Below are 16,109 nucleotides of genomic sequence, written 5' to 3'. Positions count from 1 at the left end.
ACTTACGTTTTCAGAAAGTCTTTGACACGGTCCATCACCAAACGCTTTTAAGCAAAGAAAGCTGTTGATGGATAAAAGGGTAGGTCCGCTCATGGATCAGTATCTGGTTAAAAGATAGGACACAAAGGGTAGGAATAAATGGTCAGTTTTCAGAATGGAGAGTGGTATCTGCCAACGGTCTGTACCAGGACGAGTATTGTTCAACATATCCATAAATTGGAAACAAAATGGCAGATGAAATGCAAAGTAATGCATATTGGAAAAACATAATCCCAACTCTACATATAAAATAATGGAATCTAAATTAGCTGTTACCACTCAAAAAGAGATCTTAGAGTCATTGTGGATAGTTCTCTGAAATCATCTGTTCAATGTGCAGCAGCAGTCAAAAAAGCTAACAGAATGTTGGGACTCATTAGGAAAGGGATAGATAATAGGACAGAAAATATAATATTGCCTTTATATAAATGTATGGTATGCCACATCCTGAATACTGAGTGCAGATCTGGTCTCAAAAAATATATATTGGAATTAGAAAAGGGCAACAAAAATTATTAGGACTATGGAACAGCTTCTGTATGAGGCAAGATTAATAAGACTGGGACTTTTCAGCTTGGAAAAGAGATGACCAATGGGTGGTATGATAGAGGTCTATACAATCTTGACTGGTGTGGAGAAAGTAGATAAGGAAGCGTTGTTTACTTCTTCTCATAACACAAGAACTAGGGGTTACCAAATGAAATGAATAGGCAGCAGGTTTAAAACAAAAGGAAGTATTTCTTCACACAACGCACAATCAATCTGTAGAACTCTTTGCCAGAGGATGTTGTGAAGGCCAAGATTATAACAGGGTTCAAAAAAGAATTAACGTTCATTGAGGATAGGTCCATCAATGGCTATTAGCCTGGATGGGCAGGGATGCAAAACCATGTTCTGAAGTGTCCCTAGCCTCTCTTTTTCAGATGCTGGCAATGGGCACCAGGATGGATCACTTGATCATTACCTGTTCTGTTCATTGCCTCTGAAGCATCTGAAGTATACTGTTGGAAGACAGTATACAGGGCTAGATGGACCATTGGTCTGACCCAGTATGGCCATTCTTATGAACTTTCAGTGTACCACTTCAGAAGAATGAGTTACTCTTGTTTCACCTTGATAGATATGTATCACAGTCCATTGTATCCAATGATGGTATGACAACAGTTTGTGTCTTCTCTTGTGGCTGTCTAAACCAATCTGTGAGGAGCAAGGTTGTGAACGGATCTTATGTAGGAATGTGTAGGCTCTCGCTGAAGACTTGGCATTATGCTCTGCCCTTTTATCAATCAGTTTTTCATGCCTGTCTTTCAATAAAGGTTGTAAACTTTTTGAGGCAGTAGCTGTCCACTCAGGTCTGTCTTTTTGCTCTGTTTTAGAAATGATCAATATTTATGCCTCATGAGTTAAGATTTGGCTTATGAGTGTCTTTGAAGCGTTTACATTGCCTGCCCTTACTGCGCTTTCTGAGTTTCAGTGCACCATAGAGGACTTTTTTCAGGAGTCTGTAATCATCCATTCTGATAAAGTGACCTGTCCATCGAAGCTGAGCTTTGGTAATCATTGCCTTGATGCTGGTTGTAATTTCTCTTTTAAGGATATTAACATTTATCACTTTATCTTGCTAGTGGACCTTCAGAATAGAGCAAAGACAGTACAAGTAGTTGATATGTCTAACGGTAAACTGCCCATGTTTCACACTCATGTGAAAGGGATGATTTCACTACTACATTGTATATCACTTCTGTTGACAGTTTGATAGCATGCTGGTTGAGTATCCTTTGGCAAAGTCTTCCCAAAGCCTGGCTTGCCTTTCATATTTATTTCTTCATCCAGGTAACCATCACTTCAGATGGTACTGCCAAGGTGTGTAAAGTTACTGATGTTCTTTAGTTTCGTTGATGGGGCTGTATGGATGAGGGCTTCAGTTTTTTTCAGGCTACTGGTGAGTCCAAACTGTTTAGTTGCCTCTCGGAATCTGTGAAGGATAATCTGAAGGTCACTTGACTAAGTAGAGCACAATCATTTACAAAAAGGGCTTCACATAGGAGTTCCTCAAGGGCTTTTACCTTTACAGTAAGATAGATGTGATCTCTGCCAACAGATTGTTGTGCCTGCTAGAATTATTGTGTCTCCTGTAAGGCTTTTTGCCTTACACTTCTTTTTTCTGCACACTGCAGTCAGTTTTGAATCCTGCTATTAATATTTACCTTCTTTCTAATCCAATTTTAATTCTTCACAAGCAGGACTGAGCATAAGGGACAAAAATTGTTAATGCGAACTGCCCTTGCAATTGATCATATCCAGCTCACTTTGTGGTGTTAATTAGGAAGCTGTTGTTTATCCTGGAGGTGAAAAAATGGAGACATTGGGGTCCTTGTCTGATGTAGGAAATAGTGGTATGTTGCCAGAGCAATGAAGGAGTGGAAGAAAGCAATTTTTGCGCTCTCATGAGTTCTCGTCACTATAGTCATGAGTTTAGGAATAGGAACACTAATAATCCAGAATTTTTAGTTTTAAAATCAGAACCTAAATTAGAATCTTCTTTCTCCCTTGATTAGTAGCCATATAGTGTGATCATATATCACACTATAGCCATATATATCCCAGGGGGGAGGGATAGCTCAGTGGTTTGAGCATTGGCCTGCTAAACCCAGGGTTGTGAGTTCAATCCTTGAGGGGGCCATTTAGGGATTTGGGGCAAAAATTGGGGATAGCTCCTGCTTTGAGCAGGGGGTTGGACTAGATGACCTCCTGAGGTCCCTTCCAACCCTGATATTCAATGATTCAATGATATAGTGTGTACAACTCCTGATTTAAAAAAGAAACAATCACTTCAGCAATCCCAGACTGTGGGGATTTATTTGACTATAAAATGAGCTTTTCGGAGTAGAGCAGGCACATATACGGTACTTCTACAATTATATACTGAGCACAGTCTTCTCAGAGGGGGAAGATATTTTGTCAGCTTCTTGGAGGCCATCTCCCATCAAGTGAAGTAAAGTGAGAGATGTGACTAAATATTAGGGCTGTTGCATGATTAAACAATAATAGAATACCATTTAATTATTTTTTATATTTTCAAATATATTGATTTCAATTATAACACACAATACAAAGTGTACAGTGCTCACTTAATATTCATTTTTGGTTACAAATATTTGCACTTTAAAAAACAGAAGAAATAGTATTTTTCAATTCACCTAATGCAAGTACTGTAGTGCAATCTCTTTATCATGAAATTTGAACTTACAAATGTAGAATTATGTACAAAAAAAACTGCATTCAAAAATAAAAAAATGTAAAACTTTAAAGCCTACAAGTCTACTCAATCCTATTTCTTGTTCAGCCAGTCGATAAGACCGATAACTTTGTTTACATCAGCAGGAGATAATGCTGCCTGCTTCTTGTTCACAATGTCACCTGAAAGTGAGAACAGTTGTTCTCATGGCACTGTTGTAGCCGGCGTTGCAAGATATTTGCATGCCGGATGCGCTGAAGATTCATATGTCCCTTCATGCTTCAACCTCCATTCCAGAGGACATGCATCCATGCTGATGACAGGTTCTGCTCGATAACAGTCCAAAAGCAGTGCAGACTGACGAATGTTCATTTTCATCATCCGAGTCAGATGCCACCAACAGAAGGTTGTTTTTCTTTTTGGATGATTCAAGTTCTGTAATTTCTGCATTGGAGTGTTGCTCTTTTAAGACTTCACAGGTGTTCCACACCTCGTCCCTCTCACATTTTGGAAGGCAGTTCAGATTTTTAAACCTTGGGTGGAGTGCTGTAGCTATGTTTAGAAATCTCAGATTGGTTCTTTCTTTGCGTTTTGTCAAATCTGCAGTGAAAGTGTACTTTAAATGAACAACATGTGCTGAGTCATCATCTGAGACTACTGTAACATGAAATACATGGCAGAATGCGGGTAAAACACTGAGCAGGAGACATACAGTTCTCTCCCAAGGAGTTCAGTCACAAATTTAATTAACACATTATTTTTTAATGAGTGTCATCAGCATGGAAGCATATCCTCTGGAATGGTGGCTGAAGCATGAAGGGGCATAAGAATGTTTATCGTATCTGGCACATAAATATCTTGCAATGCCGGCTACAAAGGTCGCATGCGAAAGCCTGTTCTCACTTTCAGGTGACATTGTAAATAAGAAGTAGGCAGCATTATCTCCTGTAAATGTAAACAAACTTGTTTGTCTTAGTGATTGGCTGAACGAGAAGTAGGACTGAGTGGACTTGTAGGCTCTAAAGTTTCGTATTTTGTTTAGTTTTTGAGTGCAGTTATGTACCCCTTTCAGGAGGCTGATTTGTCTTGCATACGATAAGTTTCACCTCACTTACCCGCTAGCTTACAAAATCAGACATAAAAATACAAAAGAGTCACAGCACACTGTTACTGAAAAATTACTTACTTTTCTCAATTTTCCTATATAATTATAAAATAAATCACAACACCGAGGTTGAGAAAACTGATACAGTATATAGAGCATTATAAACAAGTCATTGTCTATATGAAATTGTAGTTTGTACTGACTTTGCTAGTGCTTTTCATGTAGCCTATTGTAAACCTAGGCAAATATCTAGATGAATTGATGTACCCCCTGGAAGACCTCAGACTCCTGAAAGGGATATAGTGTTCTGGAACAGTTGAGAACGACTGTTGTACAGCACCAAACACACTACTGACATACACAGTAATAAATTAATTTGTAAGCTATCTGGGGAAGAGGTTGTCTCTTAATACATGTTTCAGTACATTGCTTAGGCAAAATGGAGTCCTGATCTTGAATGGGGCCTCTCTGCAGGACTGTAATACAAAAACAATGATGGTTTTGATCTGATATGCTGAAACTGGTAGAAATTCATGTTTTATTTGACCATAGGATTCTGGCATATCAATACACAAATTCTGAAGTTATGGTCTAGTTGAGAACCTGGTTGAGAACCACTGCTGTACAAGATAAAATATATACAGTCTGTGCCCTGATGAGTTTGTACAGTGCAAACCTGGAGTGGATGAGATGCTGGAAAACCCTAAAGAGGGAGTGGCTAGGAGTTCTGGTTGACTCACTATTTGCAAGTATCATTGAAGTGAGTCTTTAGAAGGGAATTGAATGGAGAGGCTGGTGGCTTGATGGACTTTGGGACAGAATGGATTGATTTAAATTATCGGTTTTAATCATGATTTAAATCAGCAAGCAAGAAGCATTGATTCAAATAATCAATTTTAATTTTGTTTTGCATTTGTACTTTTTAGGTAGTTTCCTAAAGAGATGTTGATTTCGCATTGGTTGGTAACCATTAAAACATGTTAATCTGAAATTAAATACAATTGTTACACTAAATCTGTTGCTTTCCTTCGCTATCTAGGAGGATACACTATATCTGTTCACATTTGTTTAAGCAGTTCTATCACTTACTTTACATTGATTCAGATTCTTAATTTTTACATTTTTTTTATTGTTAGCAAACAGTGAATGATGCATTTTATTTACTAGATTTATTTTTACTTGTGATTTGTATCCAGCTCTATTTTCATGGAAATTAGAATTCAGTTAAAAATGTACAAAACCAGCATTTCAGTTTTTTTTATTAGTTACATAAAACTACCTTAACTATGCCAGAGATGCAAGGAAAAAAGTGTAGCGAAACAAGTTTTGCATTTAAAACAGATTTATTATACAAAGGTAGTACTCTCTGTAGTTAGCGAATTAAACTGATTGCTTCAGGTCATCATGTTCAAGATATTAGAATAGTAGATCTCATTGTCTCACACTTAGTTTTTGTTCACATATTGGAAAACTAAAATAAGATTTCCTGGTTTTTTTCAACTTCTAATCAGTTTCTCAACTTTGAATGAACTAATCATTGAATTGAATTAGTTGAATAAACTCAAATGAAGGAAATAGTTCCTCTGCACCTGCACAGTGTAAAGCTGGTGTAGCACTTCAGCAGATTCTGCTTCTGTGTGCTTAGACCTTGACTTCCATCAGTTGACTTTCTTTATAACTTTTGCAGCAAATGTGTACTGCTTAATATTTAAATTTAATAATTTATAGTAAGTTTAAACCTGAACACATAGGTTGTCATACTTTAAAATTTAATTTTAAATAGGTTTATTTTTGAAAGAAAAGACACAGAATTTAAATTTTAAAAATGTTATTTAAAACCCCACATTTATTTGTATCCACCCTGTTGTGGAAGAAACAGACGAATGAGGCATTGAGGCTGGTATTCTTTACAGAGGAGAGGGTATGGAGTTCCGGAATGTAATAAGAGATGAAACTAGAGATAGGGACTAGGATGGTATTATTTAGGGCCTTGAAAACAGAACAGATTTAACTTGATGCAGCGTATATGTAAAATCAGATCTTTTTCTCGTTATACAGTACCTTTGTGCCTGTGTAAAGCTACCTCCCATAGAATTTCTCAGGAATGTTGGCTTATAAAGTACATTTAAATGTTTTACATGCCTCTCTATTTTTAGGGTACATGTAAATAGATAGTACTGTAAGATAAAATATACAATTTATCTACACAACAAATATCTGGGATTTTCTGTTTGCTATACAATAACATTTTTGTGTACCGTTCAGAAGTACAGTAAGCATCTAACATTTTGTAATAGGGTTAGATGGTAAATTTATGAATGATATGTTGGTTTGGGAATATTTAATTTGCGTGTGTATGTGTGTGTATATATATTTTATATATCTCAGCCCTTGGCGCACAACCCATGTTTCTTACTAGACACATCAAAATAAGATACCATTTACAGCAAATTGCGCAGCTCTTCATAATAGCATTCTCCTCTTGTGTGCTCTGATAGCAGTGATGTTAGCTGATGCTCATCCCTCTTTCATATATGCTTTTATCATAGTGAAATGGTAGCAATGTTGGCATTTTAAATTAACCTGTTTCTGAGTTAATACTTCAGGATATTAGGATATGCTCACACCCAGGGCTATTGTTGCAGGGTATCCGTAGACACAGGCGGACATCACTGCATCAGGTTGTTCTCTGCTCATAACTTGAAGGTTATCTTCACAGCCATGAGAGCTAGAAGGTTCTTTTAATTAAAGCTTAGGTTCTGGAGCGAAAGAAAGTTAGCTACTCCTTCCCAAAAAAGGATGGCGTTACTGAGCTGCTGCAAACCATCCCAGCACCACCCTATACAACCAGTCCAAAATGTACAATAGCCACAACTCTAAACTCCTGAAATTTTAATGGTCCAATTTCATACATTGGAGGAGAATGGAGGCAGTGTGACTTGGCAAGGCTAAACCTTAATGGCGCTGCCATCCCATACACTGGTGAACAGGGCCAAGCTTCATGGGACAGGAGCTGTTGCTGCTGGGTATATGCGAGGCGGGCTCACTCTCCAACCTTGTTCCAGACTGGATTGGGATTAGGGTTGCAGTGCCAGGGCAGAGCATGCCGCTACACGTGGTCAGTGTCCCTGCAGAGGGGTGAAGAGGAGCAGCAGAGGAGGAGAGGATGCTGGCCTATGATGAATTTGGACTCTGGGTGGGTTGCCAAAAAAGACAAAATGGAGTTGGTGGGTCACCTTGGTTTAAAAAAAATTGGGAATCACTGACTTGGGTAATTTAAATATCAAACCATTTAACAGCAAACTGAAGTGGGTAATTTGAGTGTTCTAATTTCTCAGGGGAAGAAATTGCTACAAATTTTAAATTGTGGTTTGTTCTCCCCTCCCCCTCCCCCCCCCAACTTCCTTCTTCAGGTATGGCCTCACAAGTCTTGGTCTATCCACCATATGTTTATCAAACCCAGTCAAGTGCCTTTTGTAGTGTGAAGAAACTCAAAGTAGAGCCAAGCAGTTGTGTGTACCACGAAAGAATCTACCCACGGATCTATGTGAATGGTAAAAACTTTGGAATTGCTCGTTCTCCCAACAGGGTTAGTACTTACTTTCAGACTAAGAACCCATTTGACAGACCTCGAGGACAGAACTTTTTGTTGCAGACAAGTGCTGTTGCTTTAAAAAATACTGTAGGTGCTACAAATGTGTTAGCAGTGCAGGCGCAACAACTTCAAGTTGAGGCACCTCAGACTGGTACCCAGGGAACCAGGTTAGATTTACTGGATGGATCCCAGCGATGTGGATTGAAGCGTAAGAGTGAAGAGTTGAATAATCAAAGTAGCGCAATGCAGATAGTTGATGAACTGTCTATATTACCTGCAATGTTGCAAGCAAATATGGGAAACCCGGTGACGGTTGTGACAACTACTGCAACTTCAAAACAGAGTGGTACCAGTGGAGATGGAGATTATCAGTTAGTACAGCATGAGGTGTTGTGCTCTGTGAAAAATACTTATGAGGTCCTGGATTTCCTTGGGCGAGGGACCTTTGGACAAGTAGTAAAATGTTGGACAAGAGGGACAAATGAGATTGTCGCAATCAAAATTTTGAAGAATCATCCTTCTTATGCACGTCAAGGACAAATAGAAGTGAGCATATTAGCAAGACTAAGTACTGAAAATGCGGATGAGTTTAATTTTGTGAGAGCTTATGAATGCTTTCAGCATCGTAACCATACTTGCTTGGTGTTTGAGATGTTGGAACAGAATTTATATGACTTTCTGAAGCAAAACAAATTCAGCCCTCTACAGCTAAAAGTAATACGGCCAATTCTGCAACAAGTGGCCACTGCACTGAAAAAACTAAAAAGTCTTGGTTTAATCCATGCTGACCTCAAACCGGAGAACATTATGTTGGTGGATCCTGTCCGGCAGCCATACCGGGTTAAAGTAATAGACTTTGGGTCTGCCAGCCACGTCTCAAAGACTGTTTGTTCAACTTATTTACAGTCTCGGTATTACAGGTAGGTGCTCATTCTATTTTTTTGCTTTGTTTTTTCTTTTTAATGAATATTAAAATTCTCCTCCATGAAAAATAACGCCAAAGGGTTTTGAAACTACAGTTTTTCAGACAGTAAATAGTAATTTGATTCAAATTGACCATGTATTCATTTCCTTAATTCTAAAATAAAATAGTTGATCATGATTTTAGATACAATTTGCTGACTTGAAGAGTATTTACTGCACTGGCAGTAGGTTTACTCTTTACATTACTACCTACAATGAGTTCCCTCCAGAATTATGTTTTGAATGTTGCATTCTCTCCTAATGCACCTTGAAAATACCTCTGATTTGTCAAGCAGACTTTCTAAAAGAGAGCTTTTTTTTTTAAACTTCATGGTATATATTTTTTGTTAGATTGAAAGCTATTAAAACAGAAGTCCTATGTATCAATTACATGCAACTTCCTATGCAGAGTTCCTTTTTCCTTGTCTCACCTAATATACAAATTTCTCTCTTTAAGCAGTTGGAAATAATGTGGCATTTGTAGTGGTATCTTCTATAGAAGAGATCATATATATATATACTTTCTTTATAGTTTTTCTACCATGTATGTACACTTATGCTAGATGCTATGTGCCCTCAACTCCAATCGGTTTCAGTGAACTTCAGGGACTGGTGAAGTGAATCCTGTACTTATGGCTCGTAGAGGTCCCAGCGCCTGGCCTCCAGCCTGAACCTGAACATCTACACTGCTGTTGTACAGCCCTACAATCTGTGCCCTGTGAACCCAAGTCAGTTGACATCGGCCAGCCGCAGGTGTTTTATTGAAGCACAGACATACCCAAAATCTTCTCAATGAGGATCCTACAAGAAAGAGAGGCTCATGCACAGCTGCTCTTCTGCTTTAGCAGTTCCACTTCTGCCTCCCAGTTCCCCCATTGCTTAATCTCTGACCCAAGTTAAGCACTAAAAAAACCCACAAATGTATACACACACAGCTTTATTGGGAAGCAGTTAAGAGTTGCTACACACACAATGTGCCTGACACAAACTCATAAAAGAGAGGAAATGAAAAATTAAGTGACGTAAGCATGCACATTATTGTTCCCCAGTTGGAACAGGATTGGAAGAGGGTAAAGGTGCCAGTCACCTGTAATTTCCTGCCAGGAGTGCCAGTCACCTGGTGGCATGACTGGGGCTCAAGCTGTTAACGTTTAGATTTCTAGCATAGCTAAGACCACAATTCAATAGATATTGAATAGCTCCCTACGTAGAGATTTTACAACCTCTGATGTTGGCTAGAAAATTATCGTTTTGGTTATTGATGTATTATTTTTTGTGCTCTGAAAAGTGATGGACCCAGACTGGATGACCCTACTGAAACTTGCATAGGTATACTACTACTATGTCATTTTTCTGCTTCTGATTCAGATTGTACACCAGGCACTGATAGTTGTATCGTATTATTGTATTGACGCAATTATTCTGCTCCCTATTAAACATTTTAGTCTTGTATTTATTCTTTGTGGTTACATCAGCCAATTGACAGTCAGTGTTTTTATAATTTTTGTGGACCCATTGAAATTTACTTTTCTACTGTGTTCTCACCATAGGGAGAATGTGGACTATGGAAAGTTCTTATCAGAATAGCATTTTTTTCTAGCTTTCTTTGAATATGAAAAAATTACAGAATGTAAAACAAGGAAAGGTAAGACTGTCATAAATATTTATTTTCATGGCATAGAATTTGGACACATTCATCAAGTGGAGCAGGTCTGTATGCTGGAAGACCAACATGTAATCTATTATCCAAGGTATAATTTAGATATTAGTTCCGTTGTATCGCACTGTACCTTGCATGTATAGTGCTTGTTGAATACATACATTTAAAAAGTATTTCTGTGTGTGAAAAAGATAATATCTCTAAATTAAGAGTGCTCAAATTTTGTAGGCGCATGATTTTTGTGTGCCTACAGTGTCATGTTGCTTTAAGAACTTCTCGCAGAGAGAAGGCGTTAGCCTCATATCAAAGGATTGATGGACAGATGCACGTAGGTGCACATGCTAAGAAAGTATAAAATTTCAATTGTTGTAATTTAATTATAAGGTGCCTTGTAAATAGTCTGGTAGAAGATTACAAGATTACAAATCTCTGGGAAGTAAATAATATAAAGTTATGTTTAAAAACATTTTTAAAAATAATTTTTTATTCAGAGATAATAAGTGTGAATTAGGTTACTGATCTTGCAGCCTTCACGCTGCTGATACAGGTCCACCCACATGGAGCAGCTTGCAGGATTGAGGTCAAAATGATTTATATGATATCTATACTGTATTGTATCTCATAACTATATCTATATTTGAAATATATTGAGAATTGGACTTAATTTATTTTTTGCGTGGGAGGGGGGGACCCCCAAACCTGTTAATGCGGATACTATTCTAAAACTCTTGTGTTAATCCTCCAACCGGAAACCTAACCTTTGGAAAGAGACTTGAAATTTATTACTTTGAATTTTCTGTCTGTTTCTAGTAACTGCAGTTTCATTTCAGCAAGTTGGGTTGCATTGCGGGTGCATAGCACCGTAGACATTGAGCAATTCAAATTCCTTTTGGGTAGCTTGGCATGCTGTCTGACTAAGGGCATTGCTGTCTAAAGCTAATAGCACTGCTATAACCCTTAATGCTATACAAGCACTTAGATAATGTTACTAATGTTAGATGATAATGGCTTGATCTTGTAAGTTGCTGAGCACTCTCAACTGCCACTGACCTGAATGGCAACCAAGTGTGCTCATCACCTCACAGAACTGAGCTCGAATAAAGAATTTGGAGCGGAAAACAGCAAGGAAGTAGAGGGGAGAGGCATGCTGTTCAGAGATAGCATAAGAGAGCACATAAACAGGGAGGGGGTGGGGGGGATAGAGACACAATTTATTTCACAATAAACAGTGCCTCTTGCCATCCAGGCCAAGATCTGCATCTTTAAAAAATAAATAAATGAATACTGTGGCCTTCTCTAAAAGTTAGACCTTTATTTTCTTCATCAAATTTATAGCACTGTTGAATTTACATAGAAAAACATAATATATTCAATTTTAATAGAGATGTAATTGGTTTAGATAGAGATCAGCTCTCTTTTTATAAGAGGTTCTATTTAATGAAATGTCCATCAAGAGTAATTTGAAAATAGAGATTTTGTTTAATAGGTTAATCCCTCTTCTCTCCTCACATTCTCATTCTCATTCGCTGTTTACTGTGATCATGCTGATTATACATTGGTGCAAAGCCTTCGTCACTTGCTCACTGGCTAATCCTTTCATTTGCTGTTGTGAGTTGTATGTTTAATTCTCACTGGGGAGAATTTTATCATACAGCTGCCCAACAGGGCAAGCAGGGTAAGAGAGATTCTGGATTCAACCCAGATATTTTTCTCTCAAACATATTTTACCAAGAAAATACCTGTACAAATATTAGTGTAGTGAGAGTGGTTTTTTTAAGTATATTTTGAACTATAGATGCAGTCTGTACTGTAAGAGCGTTAGGATATAAATGTAGGAACAGACTTGCCCCACTTTCTCAGCAAAGCACACACAATCTTGATTCATAGTTATTTTTGAAAATAGGACTTAAGATCCCAAGTCACTTAGACATTTGTGAAAACTTTGCCCATATACTATTTTTAAAGTTGTATGGTTTTGGAATTAGTATTATTAATAATGATGATAAGAATACAGGTTATTACCACGACACCAATTCATCTACACCCCTTTATTAAATCTCAAGTCTGAATATTTGTATAATTGTGCTTAACATATCTAAAAGCTTAAGCAATAAGCAGTTTTTACACCCATACAGTAAGAAACATTTATAAACCTTAGATTAGAATACTCACAAAAGGATCATTCCCAGGGATAATCCCCTCACCCTGGCTAGCTCCAGTATAGTCAGGTAGGATCTGCTAAATACCCCCCTCCTTGCCCGAGAGCTTGGTTCTTTTATACAATGCAACAAATAAATGATGTCTCATTGACTGTTATCCTAGCTAACAGTTTGGAGTTGACCCCCTCCTTAAGCCTGGAGAAGACAAGATTTTTACAACTGTGCCTCTTTCTCCAAGCAAACATTAGTATGTTGGGGGTCACTACTGATTCCACACACCACATTCCAAGCTTAGCATCCTTCCCAAAACTTTGGTTGTTAGATGCCACATTTCTCCTAGTTCTTGAGCATATTATTTTCAAGGCCTTGTTACATTTTGCTAACCACCTACATATTATATAAGCTACAAAGCACGTATATTTTCTTAGCCAAGCTAAACTAATTAATCCTTTATATACCTTTTTAATCCTACATGTGTGCTTTACTGATGAAAGTGGGGCTAATCTGTTTCTCCATTTTGCCCATGTACTAGCAACTGTGCCTGCTTGAATTCTTTAGTTTGCTTGCTCAGCTTTTTAGAAGCAACAGTGCAACCAATGTAGGGATTTATGCCGCTGCTTTGAGTAGGTGCAGGCACACATTATGTATGTTCCCAGCACACCAAAGCCATAAAACTTTGCCTAGTGGTACTGATAGGAGTGGTGCCCTTAGCTCCTCCCATAGCTATTTAAGGGTGGTGCCATCCCAGTCACCTTCAGTTTCTTCTCCCCCACCCCAGTGCTTGAGTTGGAGCATTTTTGTGGTATTTTACTTCACAGTTCTCTGTCATTATTTTCTATGCTTTTGTGTATAAAGTTAAATTAGTAGTAGTAGAATTAGCTTAGTAAAATTTAGCCTCTTCTGATGCCTTGACCAGGTTTAATACATTGCCGTTTGTGTGGCATGGCTGTTCCTGTTAGTGACCTCCATACTTGATGTATGTTTGTGCCCTGGGGAAGGGCACGTTAAAGAAAGGTGTTCCATCAATAATTCGCTCAAGAAGAGGATACAGGTGGCCAGAGACTTGAGCTTGATTCAGCACTTTCTCGAGTAGGCCATGAGGCCTGTATTCTCACCAGACACATCCACTGATTGTCAGGCCCCCCAGAGTGTGTCTGAACCAGCATGGGCTGTTGTTTAACCAGATTTGGATTCCTCTCCCAGGAGGGAGAGAGATCATTCTCCTTCCTCTGGTTCTCCTAGGAAAAGGACTCATAAAACAGACTGGAGCCATTCCGGAGCTAGGAGAGATTCCTTCCCTTCTAAGGGGAGTGCGGTTCCTCCAGTACACGAGATAAAGCAGGACTGTCTACCTGTTCTCCTGTCCTGAAGCGAGAGCAATTGGACTCCCATACCATTGACTTCTGCACCATTCATGGGGCATTGGTTGAATCTGGTACCAGTGAAGTCAGTGTCATCACCGATCGTTTCCACCCAGTGGACTTGCTTTGCCTGTCTTTCATGACTCTTCATTAATTCAGGATCATTTAGCTGTGGTGACCTCTTCATCAATGTCCTTGGCCCTGTTGGGCCTGATTGCGCACCTGCTGCTGTTCTTGGCAGTCTTCTGCACTACTTCCAATTCAGGGTGAAGAGTTGAGGTCGCCATCCTTTTCCATATTGAGTGGTTTATTGCTTGGAGGTATTAGCTTCGGTGCTGACAACAATTCTTGTGCACACTACGTCTATGGGACCAGTGCCAGTTTGGACTTGGGTACTGACGTCTGCTCTCGTACAGTGTGTGATTGCAAGACCCCTATCAGTACTGAAATTGCTGATTTCTTTATCTTTGTTAGTACTGATGCTGCCTGCTTATCTGGGCTTCAGATAAGGCAGGATGTTTACTGGTCCCTCTGGGGGTGGCTTCTCCATTGCCTGAGGACTGTTTGGAAGGTTCTTCAGGGTCAGGCTCAGAGGCATCTTTGTCCTCTTCCCTCTTTGTCCCCTTCCCTTTGCAATACTGCTCTTGAAAGTCATCGAGATTTTCTGGGGATCACCATCAGTATCGAGTTTGGCACCACTTGCATTATAGGGTCTTGGCCCAGCTCCTACTGGCCACCAGTGCTGTACCTCTACCCACAGTGGCCTCCTTGGAACCCCAGGGATATTGTGTAGTCTGTAATATCCTGATGCTTGGTTCAATCCAGGACAAGGTCACCTATTCTGATAGCATCCCCTCCTCAATCTCTGGTACTGCAGCCACAGACTGGGGTTGCTCCTGCTGATTGTTGTTACAGACGCCACAGGAGATTCCATTGGCTCCAATTCCTTCCTCTTCATCACCAGACAATTCTGGGGAGCCAAATTCCTCCTCTCCTGTACATGAGGATTTTAAATTGTAACACGGCCTCTGGAGGCACATGGCTTCAAACTTGGGAATTCAGGTTGAATTTGTTCAGAACACCCATAAGTTGCTGGGTATTCTTCAGTCCTCTGCTCCAGGAAGAGTGGCTTTCCTCATAAATGAAACTGTTGTGGAACCTGCAAAAAGTTTATGGCACACCCTGGCATCCTTACCACCCACAGAGAAGTATATGGATGACAGATATATACCTATGCAGTGTTTTGAGTACTTCTTCTTGCATCTGGTGCCTAACTCTCTTGTTGTTGTAATGTCAGGTAATGAGAGGTTAAAATGGGAAATACAAGTCCACTCCAAAAGACAAAGATTCTAAAAGACTGGACGTGTTGGAAAGCAAACTTTATTCTACCTCATCCTTACAAATGTGCGTTGCCAATCAGCAAGTGCTTTTGCCAAAGCACTTTATAAATTGTGAGGCTATGGCAACGTTTACAGATAAGTTCAGGCTCTTTGGGCTTCTGGGGCCATAGAGAAAGGTCCCGTGTGGCATCAGGGAAACGGATTTTACTCATGGTACTTCGTCATCTCCATATTCCCAGGAGAGATGAGATCTATTCTTGATGTACCACAGTCTGAACAAATACATGAGTCCACATAGTTACTACAGCTACTATTCTTCCCACTTCGAATCACAACTGGTTTGCCTACACTCAATCTTAAGGATGCTTGCTTCCATGTGATGATTTTCCTGAGCCGTAGGAGGCGTCTGAGATTTGTAGTGGCAGGTCAGCATTATCGGAACACTGTGCTTCCCTTTGCTTCCCTTTGTTCTTGGCTCAGCAGGTATTTACCAAATGTGTGACTGTAGCAGCATATTTCAGAAAAAGAGGAATTCATGTGTTTCCACCCCTGGACAATTGGTTAGTGAGGGGCAAGTCAAAAACTAAGTAAACTCCAATTCACACTTGATCTCTTCAATCATCTGGGTCCGATTTTGAACAGAGAAAAT

The 16,109-nt window shown here is 39.2% G+C and overlaps 1 protein-coding gene across 7 annotated transcripts in view; it reads left to right on the top strand.

Annotated features, from left to right (window-relative positions):
• Positions 1-16,109, top strand: part of HIPK3 (homeodomain interacting protein kinase 3) — a 154,537-nt gene that overhangs the window by 31,962 nt on the left and 106,466 nt on the right. For 5 of the 7 annotated variants that reach the window (XM_073347700.2, XM_073347703.2, XM_073347701.2 and 2 more), the window contains exon 2: positions 7,796-8,897. The exons of 1 other annotated variant lie outside the window; for it this stretch is intronic. In XM_073347700.2, coding sequence (XP_073203801.1) covers positions 7,798-8,897 — 1,100 coding nt within the window. In that variant the 5' untranslated portion in view covers positions 7,796-7,797. Of the gene's footprint in view, positions 1-7,795; positions 8,898-16,109 lie in introns of those variants that run through there. One more of the 7 variants, XM_073347705.1, reaches the window with a different exon arrangement.

The sequence above is a fragment of the Lepidochelys kempii genome, chromosome 6 (assembly GCF_965140285.1).
Source record: "Lepidochelys kempii isolate rLepKem1 chromosome 6, rLepKem1.hap1, whole genome shotgun sequence".
NCBI classification, from domain to species: Eukaryota; Metazoa; Chordata; order Testudines; family Cheloniidae; genus Lepidochelys; species Lepidochelys kempii.
The sequence above is the reverse complement of the archived record's forward strand: the minus strand, read 5'-3'. Positions and strand labels throughout refer to the sequence as shown.